This window comes from Trachurus trachurus (assembly GCF_905171665.1).
Source record: "Trachurus trachurus genome assembly, chromosome: 4".
Classification (NCBI taxonomy): Eukaryota; Metazoa; Chordata; class Actinopteri; order Carangiformes; family Carangidae; genus Trachurus; species Trachurus trachurus.
In genome coordinates this window covers 1,740,451-1,756,432 of record NC_139898.1, presented here as the reverse complement: position 1 = coordinate 1,756,432, position 15,982 = coordinate 1,740,451, and the positions used below count along the sequence as shown (strand labels likewise).

Genomic DNA, 15,982 nt, shown 5'->3' with positions numbered 1-15,982 from the left:
CAGTAAGAACAGAAGGTATTAGCATTAAGAAACCTTACTGTCTAACACCTGAGGTCAAATTAGCAGGAGATGAGAAGAGCCCCAGACTTATCAGTTTAACACATGTAATAATGGGCTCTATGCACAGCTCCACCACTTCCTGAACTTAAGGCAGCTCCTTTATTTCCTGTCCTACATTATTGGACAAACTGATTAATCCAGGTGTGTCTGACCATTGTGACTACTCAGACACACCTGGATTAATCAGTTTGTCTAATAATGTAAGACAGGAAATAAAGGAGCAGCCTTAAGTTCAGGAAGTAGTGGAGCCCATAAGACAAGTAAGTGTCACCTCATTGGTCAAAAGGTCAATAGGAGTGAACCAGTAGGGAGATGGAATCAGTCAAAATTAGCCATTCTTTCCCCTCACTACTTGTGAGATAATCTGCCTTGCCCCCCCCCCCCATCGGTTCCCCCCAGCTCTGCACTGTGGTCTGGGGTCCTCGTGGGGGGGGGGGGGCTGTCTGGATGCTGAAATATTTAACTGCTTGACACCAAGTCAGTCCCAGTGTGAGTCATGTTAGACAAAACAACACTCGACTGCCTTAACTGAGCTCTGGGTGTACAAAGAATTCACAGTAGAGGCTGAGGGGGGGCTGGCCTCCATAATGTAAATGGTGTTTGGTTCCTCTTTGCACTCACTTCAGCCGCATTACCAGGAATCAAACCACATCACTTCTCAGATTCCTTCTGGATTTAAGAGTGCATTATGTCAGGAGGAAAAACCCATTAAATATCCATTACTCTCCTACACTGAGGACTGAATGTAAAACCTAGGTGAATCTTTACACGTGATATACGACTGAATATCAAGTGGTCAGAATGTGAAATCATCAACGTGTGACATCATTAGTTTGAAGTTAAAGTAGTTATTTAATTAGCTGATAAATAAGAAAACACCAGACCTTTATTTTCCAAATCAAAAGCCCCGTGATGAGTGGTGTCATTCCCGCTCTAGTCATGGGCACAGATGAAAGTCTAACCACATCAAATCCTTACCTAACCCCAACAATCTGTAATCATAACAATTCTAAGCAGAACTATTTTCAGTCGTGCCCTGCCTTAAACCAAACCTCATGGTTTAGCTGGCCTACCAGAGCTGGGGGTGGTGTTTCTGTCCTCAACTCTGCTACAACCTATAATTTATCATCAGCGATGTTTAACATGGCTGTAGAGGGCATTTGCTCACCCAAAACTCCGTCCACCGTCCTGAAAGGAGCAGTTTTCTGAACACTCACAGAAAAATGTTGGTTCTTCAAACAGCTGCCTCTCTCCTCGGTCTGATCTCCAGCATCCTATCAATCTGCACATGTGGACATAGTTACTGGAAATTATTTCAGGAGAACTTGCAGCTACTGGGTTGTTTGTGCACTCACAGACCTCAGCCTGGTAGCTAACTAGACTGAACACTGCTTTGATGAATACTGGTTTAAACAAAGAGATGTGACAAAGTTAGCTGAACACTGTGGTTGGGTATCAGAGGTCCAATGTGTGATTTTAAGATTAAAAATACTGTTTAACATCCAACAGTCTCCAACACTTCTGTTACTCTCATAAATAACTGATAATTGTATTTGAGAATTCCTGTCATTAAAAGTAAATTACTCCACTGGTATCTATGATTTGTCATCATGTCCAAGTGGATCTGGTAAGCAAAAGCAATAACGCTAATTAGTTGTTATCATATGTATCAGCCACTGCTGCCACGCCAAGTCTGCTATTGCCTTTCTTTGTTTGCTTTCCTCTTCCCTCAGGACAAGAGAGGAAATCTGCCATATGGCTGCTTGTCTCAGCCTGGACATTTCTATTTCTAAACTCAACTCTCTTTATGTCTCCCCAAGTTAGATAAGAGAACAGGTCAGAGGTCATTAAGACTGAGGTCAGATCCTAAATCTGGGTTCACGTCGTCGAGGAGATCATCGTCGTCGTCTCCGTTGTCTTCATCATCATCATCGCCGACCTCAAAATCAGATCCTGGAGCGGCGAAGTTGCTCCGCCTGGACTGAACACTCAGACGTACGCGTGGCTTCTGCTGCAGAGCTGGCACAGACGGAGAGCACAGGAAGAGCAGTTAGCTTGTGTGTGTGTGACTGACTGAGTGCCTCTTTGTTCTATTACAATTGGGGATTAGTTTGGAAGACATTCAAATGTTTTCCTATAGCAACTGTGTACCAGCAGGAGTGTGTGTGTGCGTGTGTGTGTGTTAAATTAGCCCAAAATCACTCTGGGAAACATTTAGAGCAGAGATGGTAATCTCTTATGGGAACGTCAGCCTTCTCTTACAGTAAGTCTCGGGTTGAGAAGAGGAAATGAGAGCTTTGCTGCTTCATCTGCAGGCCAACCGATACAAACGTGTTCACAACGGTGCTGTACTGTACATCTCCCAGTTTTTACATGTATCATCTCCTCTTGCGCTACTAGAACATACTCTATTGTTTATGAAATCCCATGTTATGACATTTAATGACTTGATTTACTGTAAAATAATGCAAATAATGTATAAAGCAAAGTTAAAGTTACTCCCTGTCTGTGTACAAAGGTTTTTCTCAACAGAGAGTCCAAATATGATTTGCGAGATGTTTGTAATTTGTTGTACAGAAAGCTAGAAAAGAGACTAAAAGGAGATGACACCAACATAGATTTACCAATGTGTAGCTCATTTTTGGTTTTCAAAATGGTATGCAGTTCAATTTTTGAAGGTTACAAGTGTTTATGTTTTTGCAAAAATATATTTTTTCCTTTTCTTTTTGTCTGTTATCTAATAATTTATTTTCTACTCTATATTTAATTACTGTTAACTTTGCTGGTTATGGTCTTTTTCTGGTTTAGTTTCTCTTTTATGTTTGTTTGCTATATTGTAAGAATGCTGGGTGACTTAATATGCTACTGTATGTAGGACAGGCATCAATATAAGCATTACGCTTCTGCCTGCCTTTTCACTCGCTACTTTGTTGATAATGTTTGTAGTGTTGATAGTTGTTGTATTATGTGATGACTGAATAATTAATTTCATTATCACTGCATTTTATGGTACAGTCCAGTCCAAGTTAAATTTTTAAGCTACATCTTTGTGAGAATCATCTTGTTGCACAAACTGGCAACCGCCTGGATCTCTTCTCTAAAAGTCAATAATCAACTCATAATCATGTGTGATCTGATTGATCACATCTGTTGACTTGGGTCAGTTTTATTGGGTTACCATGGAGTTACAAAGGAACCAGCAGAGACACCAGAAGAGACATTCCAGTTGTATAATCTAAGCGAATAAATGTATTCATCAAATGTCAAACTATTAGTCTAACCAATTGTATGCAAATGATTAAGACAGATGAGTGCTCTCCACAGTGAGTCAGATCTGCTGAGATGAATCAGAGGAAAGGTTAAGTCTGACGTGTGGGGGAGGGACAGGAGGAGGAACTACATGTCCCATCTTGCTGAAGCCATCATCAGTGTGTGCCGACCAGGGGGGTGTACTACTGTGAAGGCAGTTTAGTGGGTAAGCGAGGTAGGCCTATGTTGAGTCTAAAGCCAGGCTCTCCTGTACTACAAAGGTGGCTCTCTTTTAACCTGGCTAGATCACCACGGCAACTTGGTCCCCACCAGGTTATGTTCAGGGTTTCATCCTAAAATCGTCTATAAAAGCGCTGCTGTTTCACTATTTAACTTATTTACAGCTGCTTCACCTTTACTTTGAAAGTCCAGTGGAGCTGGATCAGAACCGAGCGTTTGATCCGCTGCTGTTGACTTTCTCTCCGAGCGTCTCCTACAGATGTTCAGCTGAAGGAATACGCTCCTCACCTGTTGAGCTGAGCGTCAGGAGCTCATTAAGCTATAGCCTATATTAACTTTTCTATACAGTCACCACTGAAAGAAGTTGTGCGCTCGCAGCAGTAATAAATAAGTCTATATCTTTTTAAGCTTGTTTGTAGCGGAAGCTCCTCTTCCCGGTTTGTCAAATTTGGACGAACCAGGGTCTGACCTCTTCCCAGTTCGTCCAAATTTGACGAACCGGGAAGAGGAGCTTCGAGAAGCTTCCACTACAAAACAAGCTTGAAATATAGACTTTTTTTTTTCGGGACAATTTCGCTTTCGGGGCTTCAATACAAGACGGACATTACATACGAGCAGCATGGAGGTATTTGGATGTTTTTTGGTGTGTCTTTTTGTTACGAAGACAGTTGGTATCCATTTGCAACCGTTATATGGACATGCACTGCTACGCCGAGACCCCCTGTAACTCAGAGAAGCCATGGAGGACTCTGAAACTTCTCCCAGCCCTTAGTCCACAAATTTCAATTTTGGGTGAACTATCCCTTTAATGTGGCCATGAATAAATTAATTTTGTCTGTTATGTGTTGCCCAAACACAAATCTTGAATAAGTCTCCACTGTTTTCACATTTAAAAAGGTCTTTTTTGTCTTTGTATAGAGACAATATGAGATTTGCTTGTAGCTACAGCACCTAAAAAACCCACACACATCCAGCCTCGCTTTCAATAATAAATCAATAAATAAAACACACACACGCAATTATAGCCTAATTGCAATCAGTGAAATATATGAAAACAATATTAAACACAATTTAAAATGACAGTTGTTATTGCTCTAGTTTATTTAGTTTAAATGGATAAAGCTTCATATGTAAAAGTAAAAAGCTGTCAGAAATTAAAAGCTGCCTCCTCTCTTGTGTTGCTTCAGGCTGTGATCAGACTTTTTTGTATCGCTCGTACTCTCCATTAAAACAACCTGCTGCTCTTGGCTGAAATCAGCCTGTTTGCTTCATTTTGTGCGGTAGTAGAATCATATGACGCCAAACGCCTCCTTTGATGTGAACGCGCACAGAGAACGCGTAGTGCCGTGTTAACTCGGACCGGGACTTGAGGTTTTGTTGAGCTGCATCATGAACACAAAGCCTGGCTATGTTGAGCCTCGTTCACAGTACAGGCCTCTGGTGCTTAACGTAACATCTTGTGAATCTGTTGCTGTGCATGTAGGTGGACAGAAGGCCTGTGAAAATGATATAATAGAAGCATTGGTGTATGTGTGACTCAGCATGCTGTGTTTAGCAGCTCCTTCATTCATCCTTACCAGGCTCTTCCAGCCAGGACAGATCATCTGAGCTGACCTCGGCCAGGCTGGGTGTTGGACTCAAGTCCTCTGAGTCCGAGTCTGGCTCTTCAACCCTGACTCTCCTACTCTGGCCATGTGGGAGTGCAAGTGATGGTCCTGAATCCGACAGAAAAACATGGTTGAACAGTTTTATTACAGTGTGTGCATGCGTGTGCGTGTGCGTGTATGACGTACCTGGTGTGTGTGCTGACAGTGAAGGTGTTGGTGCAGGTTCTCGAAGAACAAGCCTCCGAACCTCCTCTTTCAGTTCTGACACGACTGTTCTGTTGCGAGAGAGAAAGTACAACCTAAGTGATACACAGAAAGATGAAACACAACCCCAGACTCACAAACACACACACATACACACACACACACACACACACACACACACACACACACACACACACACACACACACAGGTGCAGACACATTTACCTGATCTGGCGGACCTCTGTCTCTGTGTGCGAAAACCGAGAGAAAGTCTTTGCCAGGTCAGTGCTGTGAGTTCTGTAGCTGTCTGTTAGCTCCTCCAGTGTCTGAACAAAGAAACAAAGAAAGGCTTGAAGGCTTGAAAGACAAAAAAAACACAAACACACAAGCAAATTCACTGTATGATACAATGTGTGTGTACCTTGCAGCTGCGTTCATAGTGTCTCCTTGTCTCTCTGGCCTCTGTTTGCTGGAGGAACATGTCCTCCTCCTGCCTCACTGTCAAAACCAGAAGAAAGAGTTGATGTTGTGGACAAGACCGAGCCTGCCTTTGCTTTGTAGCACGTGGGTCAACATGACTCACTTAGCCGTGTTTTCAGTTGGTCCACCTCTCTCCACAGGTGCTCCACTTCCTCTCTGCGAAGCTTTGAGCTGAAACTAGGGGGGGAGGAGAGAAATGAGTGGTGACAAACCTGGTGTTTCATTTCCTCTCTTGGTCTTTTCCAAAAAATGAAAATGTCACCCAGCAGCCCTTTGTAGTAGCAAAGTCTTTCTGAATTCCACATGAGGTGTAAATATTTTCATTACAATCATGAGCTGGACCAATCATCAGTGTACTTTGCCCGCCGCGCCTAATGCACCTCTCATCCAGGTTGCCTAGTGATGTGGCTTTGGTGATGTGTCCCCGAAGACTGCTGAGCTCGCGCGTCACCTCCCTCCTCCACTGCTCCATCCGTCTCTCTGCTCCTGGACTTTGGCCCCTCCTCGATTCGTTTATCTCCGTTTCACTCTGCCTCAGTGCCTCGTGCAGCCTGTGAACCTCCTCTGGAAAAGAAGAGAGATTTCCTGTTTGTTTATTGTGCTTAAACAAATCTTTACAGTTAGTTTTTTAAAATGCTCTAAAGCTTGGTTGATTTATGGCATTTTAAATGTGTGAAACAGAGTTCAAACAGAGGGTCCCTGCATTGAAAAGCAGATTAGCAAAAATGTGTTTTACATTTTCTGGGATCAAACAGAGAATTTTATCATTTTTTGTGCAGCCACTGACAAAACTGTCAGCGAGGGACAAGCAAGCAGAGGAACGTAGTGGTGAAGCAACAGCAGGTACAAAATGCATACATGAGGTGTTCAGGTGTTCATGCCTCTACAGCAGCCGACTGCCACTTCAACTGTCTTCACTTACATTGGATTCTATGCAATGCTTTTCTTAAAATCACAGTATGATAAATCAGTCAGAATTACTTTTTATTTTGAGAACTGGATCAATTGAGGATTAAAGGTACAGTATGTAAGAAATCTAAAGCAACTGGCTGTAAAATCATCCTAATATGTAACAGAGACTCAGGAATAATGTTCATATAACATACTGAACTCACCAACAACAATCCTACAGCCAAGATATTCGCATTAAAACATTTTTTTTGCAGACCGCAAATCATGTTTATGTTTTGAATTTCTATGGTTGGCATGTGTCGCCACCCAGCGCTTTCTCCCAGTTAGCTTCCACTGAGCTGCAGCTACGGCTGGGAGATAAAACGAGATTGTGAAAAAAAAGATTGTGTTCTATTATCGGTTATTATGGTCATATTTGCTTGATATCACACAGTAGAAATAAGCGGCTTGTCGCTCTGCCGTTTAATAGGCTACACAGCTTGCTGTTGTGAGCGTATAGCCTAGTTAGTTTGAGCTGCAGCTAACGCTAAAGGGAAGAATTACAAAGTGAAAGTTAGAAAGAGGGAGGAAATGTGGCGAAATGGAGCCGATGGTAAATGAAGTGAGAGAGGAGTCTGTCCCGGTCAGGTCGCCGGTCTCCGGTCGTCATGTTTTATGATCCGACGTCAGAAAGTGGAGGAGAAACGGAGCGGCTCGCGTCGTCTATTCTGCGGTGTTGGCTCATCTACGGCATGAATAGTGTGTGTGTCTGTGTGTGCGTGTCTGTGTGTGCGTGTGTGTCAGCGCTGCACATACAGACACAGCGTCGGAGCGGTGAATGTAACAATAACTTGCAGATCACCTGAGTGACGTGAACTCCGCTCGTAGTTACTGTGAGTCAGAGCAATAAAACAGTGAGGTTGTTGATGAATTTAGCTTTTTACTCTGCTTTGAGACTGACTGAGTGAGCAGAGCGAAGGTTAGTGCGTCGCTATCTGGCAACCTGGAGTCTGGGGGGTAGGGGAGGGGGGACGACGCGCTGCTGTGTTTTGAATTTGACTGCAGCAACATTTTTGGCCACATTCTTACATATCGTACCTTTAAGACATCTGACTCAAAAATACATATAATATTCATGTAGGGAGCACAGGTGGACATGGATGACATTTGCCAGGTCAGAGATTCAAACTGAAAAGAGCTGCAAATGATTGTTTGTTGAGTGAAACTGGATTTGACTTCCAAATGTCACTGTTTAGTCAGACTGAACTGCTGCATCTGACACTGTCTGGCAGTTTAAAAAGATGTGCTAATGATTTATTTATGCTGAAACAATTCATGTACCAACCTGACAGCGTCTGGCACCTGTGTGGTTTTTTTTTTTGTTTTTTGTTTTTTTTGTAGAACGTGATCTGTCAACACAGTTTGGGTGTGACGACATTACAAAGAGTTGATATAGATTAGAACCTGTCTCTTCTAGTAGACAAAAGCACAATGATGTTGCTGTGTTTGTATTTGCAATATGTGACCCAGTGTAGAGAGAAGCAGGCATGGCATGGTATTTACCTTGTAGTGTCTGGATGTGACGTTGTTGTGAGTGTCTCTCCCTTTCCATGTCATGGAGTTTCTGAGTGAGGGACTCAATCGCCTTGCAAAGACATTACAGGGGGAAATTTGGAATCCTGTTACAACACTGTAATACATGACGCCAATTCAGAAACATTTGCACACCTGCTTGATAAAACAAATAATCACACACCTGGCTTTGTATCTGGAGCTGTGATTGGACAGCAGCTAGGTCCTCCCACTGCAGACCAGGGCTGAGAGACAGGGAAGGCCGTCGTAGAGGGGTGGATCGAGGGGGAAGAGCAGGAGGGTCCAGATCTGACTCATGAAGCTGCTCCCTCACGGGATACAAATCTAAAGAGGAGGAGGAATGTGTGGGAGGTTGTCCACAAAAGACTCAAATCAGATGGATTGAGTTCAAACTACTAAACTCTTTGGTAAAGTCTGAAAGAGAGAATGTTTAATACACACACAGATAGGTTTAGTTATATTAATTAGTCTGAAACTGATCACCCACCGTCTCTTCCTTTGGAGAATTTCCCTGGTGAGGTCAGTCTCTCCTAGGTAGAAAAACATTTTTCACATTGAGAGGGTTTTCCCACTCCACTTGCTATTGATACACCTCAGTGTCTGAGTAACCGAGTTACCATGTGAAATGATTAGTGGAGCATTACTGCCATCTGTTGATGAAGTGATAACACTGCAGTGAAGACTTTTCTGTGTTATATTCTAAAATGCCTCGTTGTACAGTTGGAGCACAGGCTCTTAAAATACATTATTTGTTGCTTCCTACAATACCAACACATTAGGACAATGATGTTTCAAGATACTCACCCTCATCTTTGCAACGCTGCCATCTGCTACAGACAGGATAGAGCTCAGCTGGTTGTCCCAGTTCATGACTAAGTTGATCTAAAAAAAAAATGTATCAAGGCAAGTTATCAAAAGCGTCATTCATCAGCAGCAGTGACTTCATTCTGACGGTGAAGACGCGGTTGTGTGGCCGATCAGTGATGTTACGTCAAAAAGCTGTAGCTTAACTAGTCTAAGTGCACTAAGTGCACTAAGTGTACGGTGGTTGGTTAGGTAACAACCAAGACGAGAGCTCTCTCACTTTTCCGGGAGATTAAATTACAGCCAGGCCTGAGGTGTTTGCACGTTTCGATTGCTTATCGGCTATCAGCTGCTACTCGGCAAAGTGTAGCGGTGTGCAGGCTGTCTGACAATGTAATGGTATGCCTAAAAAAGCCCCAACCCCCGTGGGGGCAATATACTGTATCTGCGCAGTTTCCAGGAGCAGCTACAGATTTAAACTGGAAGTGATGGAGGGCAGGAGTCCACCCCCACCGAGTGTTAAAGACACAGCAAAACACAAAACACGGCAAGGTCACACACAAGTTGGAAGAAGCAAACGTTAGATAGCCTCTGTTGGCGTAACCCCAGCTAATTCTATTTAGCAGCAGTTTTATGACGACTTTTCTCTCAGAGTGGATGTTACTGTCTTGGTGGGCAGGGAAAATATTCACCGTCTCCCAAACACTGAATCCAGTCTATCTGTGCCAACGACTTAGAATGCAGCGCTTAAAATATGTTACACTTTGCAACAAACATGTAAGGTGTGCTAGCAGGCTAACTAAGCTAACTTACTCACAGAAAACCGTACGACTCTACTTTTAAATCCAGGAGCCCATAACGGCGACGTGATTGCGTATGACGTATCGGCGGGAGTCTTCTGGGTATTGTAGTAAGTTAGGCGGTTATTCCGCTCTTTGCTTCTTTAGACACACAGAGTCACACTGTAATATTGTACAATTGCTCTGAAACACGTTGTATTGAGTAATTATTGTCCACCAATTCAGAGCAGTTTGAAGAAATAACGTAAATATAGCTGATAGAACACACGCAATAGAACACCATAACCCACAATCCTTCGCTCTATGTTTACCTGCTGCAACAATGGCGGCTTCCACGCTCAATGTGGAAAATGTAACAGGGCTGTTAGAGAACTGTTTATCCAAACTGGGACTAGAAATCCACCCTCTAAAGGTACCGTGGTGGCACTATTTTCTCTTTAGCGCGTAGCTCTGACAGCACGAGGGGCTTCGTACTGGAATAAGACAATGCACTGCGCTCACACGTTGACCTGTAAGCTGGCACTGGGAGACGAAGAGGTGGACATGCTGTTTATTTGTCTTTCTGTCTCTTCATGTATGCACACAGGTTGCTTGGTATAACTCGGTGCTGCCCTCGTCCCTGCACCTGGCCTACCCTGATGACAGCCTCGCTGTGGTGGTACTCAGCACTCCGGCCATGTTTGAACAAGCCTTCCTGCCCTTCCTGGAGGAGGGGGGATGCCACAGCCTGACCGACCCCATAGACCAGTGTGTCAAACACTGCGTCACCTCTGCTGTCTCACAGGTCAGGGGTGTGGGGAGAGAGGGGGGGGCAGAGAGACAAGGCTTTTTCTTTTTTTTTATCTGACTGTATCCTGATAGAAGAGGTCCAGAAAGTCACACAATCAGATGGGAATTCAACAGTTAGGTACATACTTGAAAATAGGGAAATAATACAAACATCGTCAGAAAACAGCCCAACAACAATGCCCACAGCTTTACAATAGATATTGCAGTATTCAACACTATGGGAAAATCTCAAGTGCTTTCTTCTCCTGGCACATATTTAGTCAAGTCAAGTCATCTGTATTTATATAGCAGCCTAAACACAACACAATTTGCTCCAAAGTGCTTCACAAAAAAAAAAAACACAATAGAAAACAAAACAAAAACTGAATGCTCAAAAGCTGTCTCTGATGAGTTGGACAGAAGTAATATGAGGCCGAGACTGGGGGGATTATGGAATTAAAGGAATAGAAAATTAATTATGAAATGTATCCTGTGGGTGATGGGTAGCCAGTGGAGGGAGGCAAGGATGGGGGCGATGTGGTCTCTCTTTTTTGATCTGGTTAATTTTGGATGGAGAAAACTGGGAGTTACCAAAACACAGTGAACTGCAGTAGGGGAAGAGAAGGCGTGGGTGACTTTCTCCAGGTCAGCGGTACTGAGAAATGAGCGGAGTTTGGACATGGTGCGGAGCTGCATGAAGCTTCATTTTATTACTAGCGTTTTTTGCATGTGATTTGACAGAGGGGCTAATGGACCAAAATGGGGAGGAATGCTGTGGGTTAAGTGCTGTGGACCAAACAGGATAACTTCAGGTTTGTTTTCATTCAGCTGGAGAAAGTTTGAGGGCATCCAGGCCTTGACATCTGTGAGGCAGTTCTTGAGGTGAGCTAGTTTGTTGTAGTTATTGGGCTCTAGGAGGAGGTACTGTAGATTTGTCTATCGTCTGGGAACAGTGAAAGGTAAATGTTGTGATGTTAGATCATTTGGCCTAGCGGGAGCAGGTAGATGGAGAAGAGGTTGGACTGAGTATGGAACCTTTTATACAGTAGCAGTGGCTCAGGCGGTAGAGCGGGTCGTCCAATAATCAGAGGGTTGGTGGTTCAAATCCCACTCTGCATATGAATGATCATGGTGGTGGTTTCTGTAAAGTGCTTTGGGTGTTGGGACAAGCACTATATAAATGTAATCCATTATTATTATATCTATGACAATTGGAATGTTTGGACTAACTTTGAGTTGGCTATACACCCCCCCCCCCCCCCCTTATTTCTCCACTGCAGTGTTTTCCAGGACACAAGGTGGATGTCAGGTATGACTATGAGATGCTACCAAGCAGGAAACCAAAGTTCTTGGCACAGACTGCAGCACACGTGTCTGGAGCAGCTTTCTACTACCAGCAGGCAGATGTCACCGACCAGCCCTGGGCTGAAAAGGTCATTTTTTGTCATATTTGATTTTTTATGATATGGTTCCAGTTGAAAATTCTGACTTGGAACTCGAAAATCTTACTTCAGAGTAAGTAATTAAAGCAGAAGTAAGCGATCCGGTCGTTTTGGCTAACTTCTTGTTAGCCGATGGAGTTAGCAGCCCCCGCCCACGTCATGGATCTATTGGTCCTCGTCCCTACGTCACCACATTCACGCGCATCCCTTGGCTGCACACACAGAGAGGACCGCCCCTTTATGCCGTTCTCTCTCCTCATTGGATAAAGGTTGTAGGATACAAGGAAAGTTTTCTCCTCGGCTTACAGCAGAGCAGAGTGACTGACAGACCCATGTTTCAGACCAAACACTCTATAGAAGTGATTGCTGTCGGAAGATACAACTATTTAAGACTTATATTAACACAAACATTCCGCTTACTTCTGCTTTAAGTAAGAGGCCTTTATTGTCACTGCCTTAAAATACAATTAAACTGCAACTGCCCATCACAGTGGTGTCATACATACTTAAAATCACACACAAATCTTACTTCTGAGTACAAATGGAACGCACCATTGTTGTTGTTGTTGTTGTTGTTCTTATTCTTGTTGTTGTCTTTTTCTTCTTCTTCTCCTCCTCCTCCTCCTCTTCCTCCTCCTCTGCATCCTCCTCCTCCTCATTGGATGTCATGCACCTCCCTCTGTTTACCCACAGAAAATGTTTGGCGTGTGTGTGCACCCGAGGTTCGGGGGCTGGTTTGCCATCCGAGCCCTGCTGGTGTTTGAACATGTGACGGTGGGCTCTGAGCTGGTGCAGCCTGCTCCTCCTGACTGCGTGCCCACCAGGGAGGGCAGGATCAAGCTGCTGGAGGCCTTCAACTTCCACTGGCAGGTACAGAACCTCGGTACACCTGGACTGTTTCATGTCAACGACCAGCAGACAGATGGCCTTTAGATCAGAGACAGCCTGTTGTCCTGTGGCCCCACTTCTGAGGAGATATCAGTTGTGTGAAAATATTTAAAGCAGAAGTAAGCGATCCGGTCGGTTTGGCTAACTTTCTGTCAGCCGATGGAGTTAGCAGTCCCCGCCCTCGTCCCTACGTCACCACATTCACGCGCATCCCTTGGCTGCACACACAGAGAGGACCGCCCCTTTATGCCGTTCTCTCTCCTCATTGGATAAAGGTTGTAGGATACAAGGAAAGTTTTCTCCTCGGCTTACAGCAGAGCAGAGTGACTGACAGACCCGTGTTTCAGACCAAACACTCTATAGAAGTGATTGCTGTCGGAAGATACAACTATTTAAGACTTATATTAACACAAACATTCTGCTTACTTCTGCTTTAATGAAAAAGGTAATGTAGGGGATGAGATGTTTTGATCGATTTTGATAATGGAATTTGTCAATTATTCATTTCTTTTCTTTGTTGAACCTTTTTTTCTCCATTAAGGCCCACTGTAGTTTAACTCAGGAGAATTCCAGTAGTTAAAGTTAATATCATTTAGAAACACTTTCTCTTCATGATACCTACTTTAACCTGTGAGTGGGTTTGTGTATGCTTTTAATGGATTTAGATATGTGGAAACACAGAGTGCAAAGTGTTTAGTAAAGTTTTCTATTTTGCCTCACCAGGACTGGGGCTACAGAGATGTTGTCTGTCCAGAACAGACCTACTCTCTAAAACAGAAGGATTACTTTTCCACTCCTCCTGCTCAGCGGTTTGCTCTGCTCAGGACTTGGGGCTTTCTGCCAAAGGATGACCATCAACATGAAACCAACACAGACACACAGAGCCAGGGCAGTGGACATGGGTGAAGGAGAAGAACAGGTGCGCTGTGGAAGTACTGCCCAGTGCCCACCCACTCTGAGCACACACCACTCAACTGCCTTATTCTGAACCCTGGTCCACAGGGTGCATGGGATGCTTTTCCAGAACTTGTACTGCTGCGAGGCTGCTATATCATATGTTCACACTACGTAATATCTGCCTGAGTAAAGGGCAGCTTCTTTTATTGTCTAATGTATTAATGTGATCCTGACAACACTCATTCATGTACATTGTAGAAGATCAATGGTAAGGACTATTCCAGGCCTCATAGCTGTCACCGTTCAGGCAGCCACAGCTGATCTGGTTAGAATTTCTGTTTCAGTAAAACCTGTTGTATTTTCAGGAATAGCTCTGCTCCAGTTGTGCTTTCTGAAAGCTCCACTCAGTCTCTCCAACTCAACAAACCAGGGGAATCACCATTTGTTTTGTCACATGCAGCCATATTCTGAAGAATGCACTTTATCAGCTTGTGCCATACTAAAACCCCCAGACTGTGTGTGTGATATTTTTACTAGTGTTAATAATGAAGCTATGAAAATAATCAAACTCTCAGGAGTGTCAAACACCTCCAAAGGAGGCAGAATGTAAAAACTGAGCATATAGACAAAATGTGTAAACCAATGACTACCAGTCTGAAAAAGAAAGCTGTAAAGGATCAGTACACCAAATAAAAAAAACAACAGTTGTAGTCATTATAGTTGTACATTCACAATTATTTTGTATTCATCCTTTCCATCCGTTGGTTCCATTGTTATGACCTTGCCTCCAGTTTACCTGGCACTGACTCATCTTGCATTATAGATGTGAGCTGCCTCTGCTCCAGCCTGGTGACAGGCTGACAACTTCCAGCTGTAACTATCTCCCTCTGTCACTGAGTCAGCACTCTTCCTACTCAACACTGTAGCAGCGGGACACACAGGTTCATGAGATGTTTGTCTTTATACATTTTTTTCGAGACAAAGGTAAATTCAAACAGACTCTTAAAGGCCTAACAGCTGCTCAGAACAACCCATGGTCATCTGCAGCGGTACCACGTGTGCTCTTGTTCTGACTGAAAGTTCCACAGGAGGAATGCAACGGTATCAGCAGCTCTGCAGCAGAAATGCATTGCAGAGCATGTCTGTGTTTCTACCCCTAGATGTCACTGTGCTCTTGGTAATGCAGCCTGTGGCTGTGTGCTGCTGTCTAACAGCATCTGCACTTGATAAAGTCAAGTACACAATCTGCAGATAACCTGCCACAAGTATACCACACACCTACTCTATCTAATACGTAAACTTACTCTGTATTCATTTGAAGCAGGTTTATTCTCACTCCCATCATAATTTACACTTTGCTCCCCGGCTCCCATCCTGCTGAGCTGTCTGAGCTTCATTTCACTTTGTCTGCTGGTTGCAACACCCCTCTCTCTCCTTCCCTCTCATAGTGCATCCCTCTCCTCACCCCCTTCTCCCTCCCCTGCTACAGTGTGTATCTGTGTACTGAATCAGCATTTCAGAGCTGTATGCCGCAGGCCTGCAGAGAGGCAGACCATGGAGTTAATTATACTCCCACAGATACTCCATCTCTCCCCTAGCCCCCTCCTCTATTGCTCCATCCCACCTCTTTCTTCCTCCCTCCCACTTTCTCTCTTGCAGTTCACCTCTTAGTCCTATCATGAGCTTCTCAGGATGTCTGAATATCACCTAACTACCATTCTTATTTTATTTTTTCAGCACAATTTCTGCAAGCTGTCTATAGCACAAAACTCAACAAGAGAACAGGTACAGGGAACTTTAGCAGCGCAAATGCCCTTGTTGCAGTGTTTGTCTGCATTCTTGTTTCTCCTTGCACCCCTTCATGATTTTCTTTAGAGACATATGATAAGTGAGAATCCAACCCTCTGGTAGATCTCAGGGATTGCACATCTCTAACTGCTGTTATGAGCAAGAGGCTGCAAGCTTGGTCCTCACCATCTGCAGCTGGAAATGAACTGATGTCGTGTAGGTTGCACGTCAAAAATGAAGCTAGAAGCTGTGGAGAGTGAGGTGAGGCCGA

At 43.9% G+C, this 15,982-nt stretch overlaps 2 protein-coding genes across 2 annotated transcripts; one reads left to right on the top strand and one right to left on the bottom strand.

Moving 5' to 3' along the window:
• Window positions 1–503: 503 nt before the first annotated feature.
• LOC310984331 (uncharacterized protein) lies at window positions 504–9,572 on the bottom strand. Its single transcript, XM_083969516.1, has 11 exons — window positions 9,129–9,572; window positions 8,812–8,854; window positions 8,488–8,648; window positions 8,295–8,376; window positions 6,221–6,404; window positions 5,944–6,017; window positions 5,782–5,858; window positions 5,586–5,686; window positions 5,343–5,431; window positions 5,127–5,264; window positions 504–2,079 (listed from the first exon to the last, which is right to left on the bottom strand). Exons 1-11 carry the CDS (start codon window positions 9,192–9,194, stop codon window positions 1,898–1,900), a joined length of 1,197 nt encoding a protein of 398 aa, XP_083825642.1. The 5' UTR covers window positions 9,195–9,572; the 3' UTR covers window positions 504–1,897.
• A 678-nt stretch (window positions 9,573–10,250) lies between these two features.
• Window positions 10,251–14,638, top strand: mmachc (metabolism of cobalamin associated C; the record flags this gene model as incomplete). Its single annotated transcript, XM_083970549.1, has 5 exons — window positions 10,251–10,340; window positions 10,515–10,712; window positions 11,977–12,129; window positions 12,832–13,008; window positions 13,750–14,638. 5 exons carry the CDS (start codon window positions 10,251–10,253, stop codon window positions 13,930–13,932), a joined length of 801 nt encoding a protein of 266 aa, XP_083826675.1. The 3' UTR covers window positions 13,933–14,638.
• Between the last annotated feature and the right edge of the window lie 1,344 nt (window positions 14,639–15,982).

What these genes read in the sequence shown, in the direction of transcription:
- LOC310984331 (XM_083969516.1), bottom strand. Translation starts at nt 9,194, where the DNA reads ATGAACTGGGACAACCAGCTGAGCTCTATCCTGTCTGTAGCAGATGGC. An exon ending in ACAGAGGTCCGCCAGATCAG is followed by an intron (nt 5,432 to 5,585) that starts GTAAATGTGTCT and finishes CTCTCGCAACAG; the next exon opens with AACAGTCGTGTCAGAACTGA. An exon ending in GTCCTGGCTGGAAGAGCCTG is followed by an intron (nt 2,080 to 5,126) that starts GTAAGGATGAAT and finishes CGTCTGTGCCAG; the next exon opens with CTCTGCAGCAGAAGCCACGC.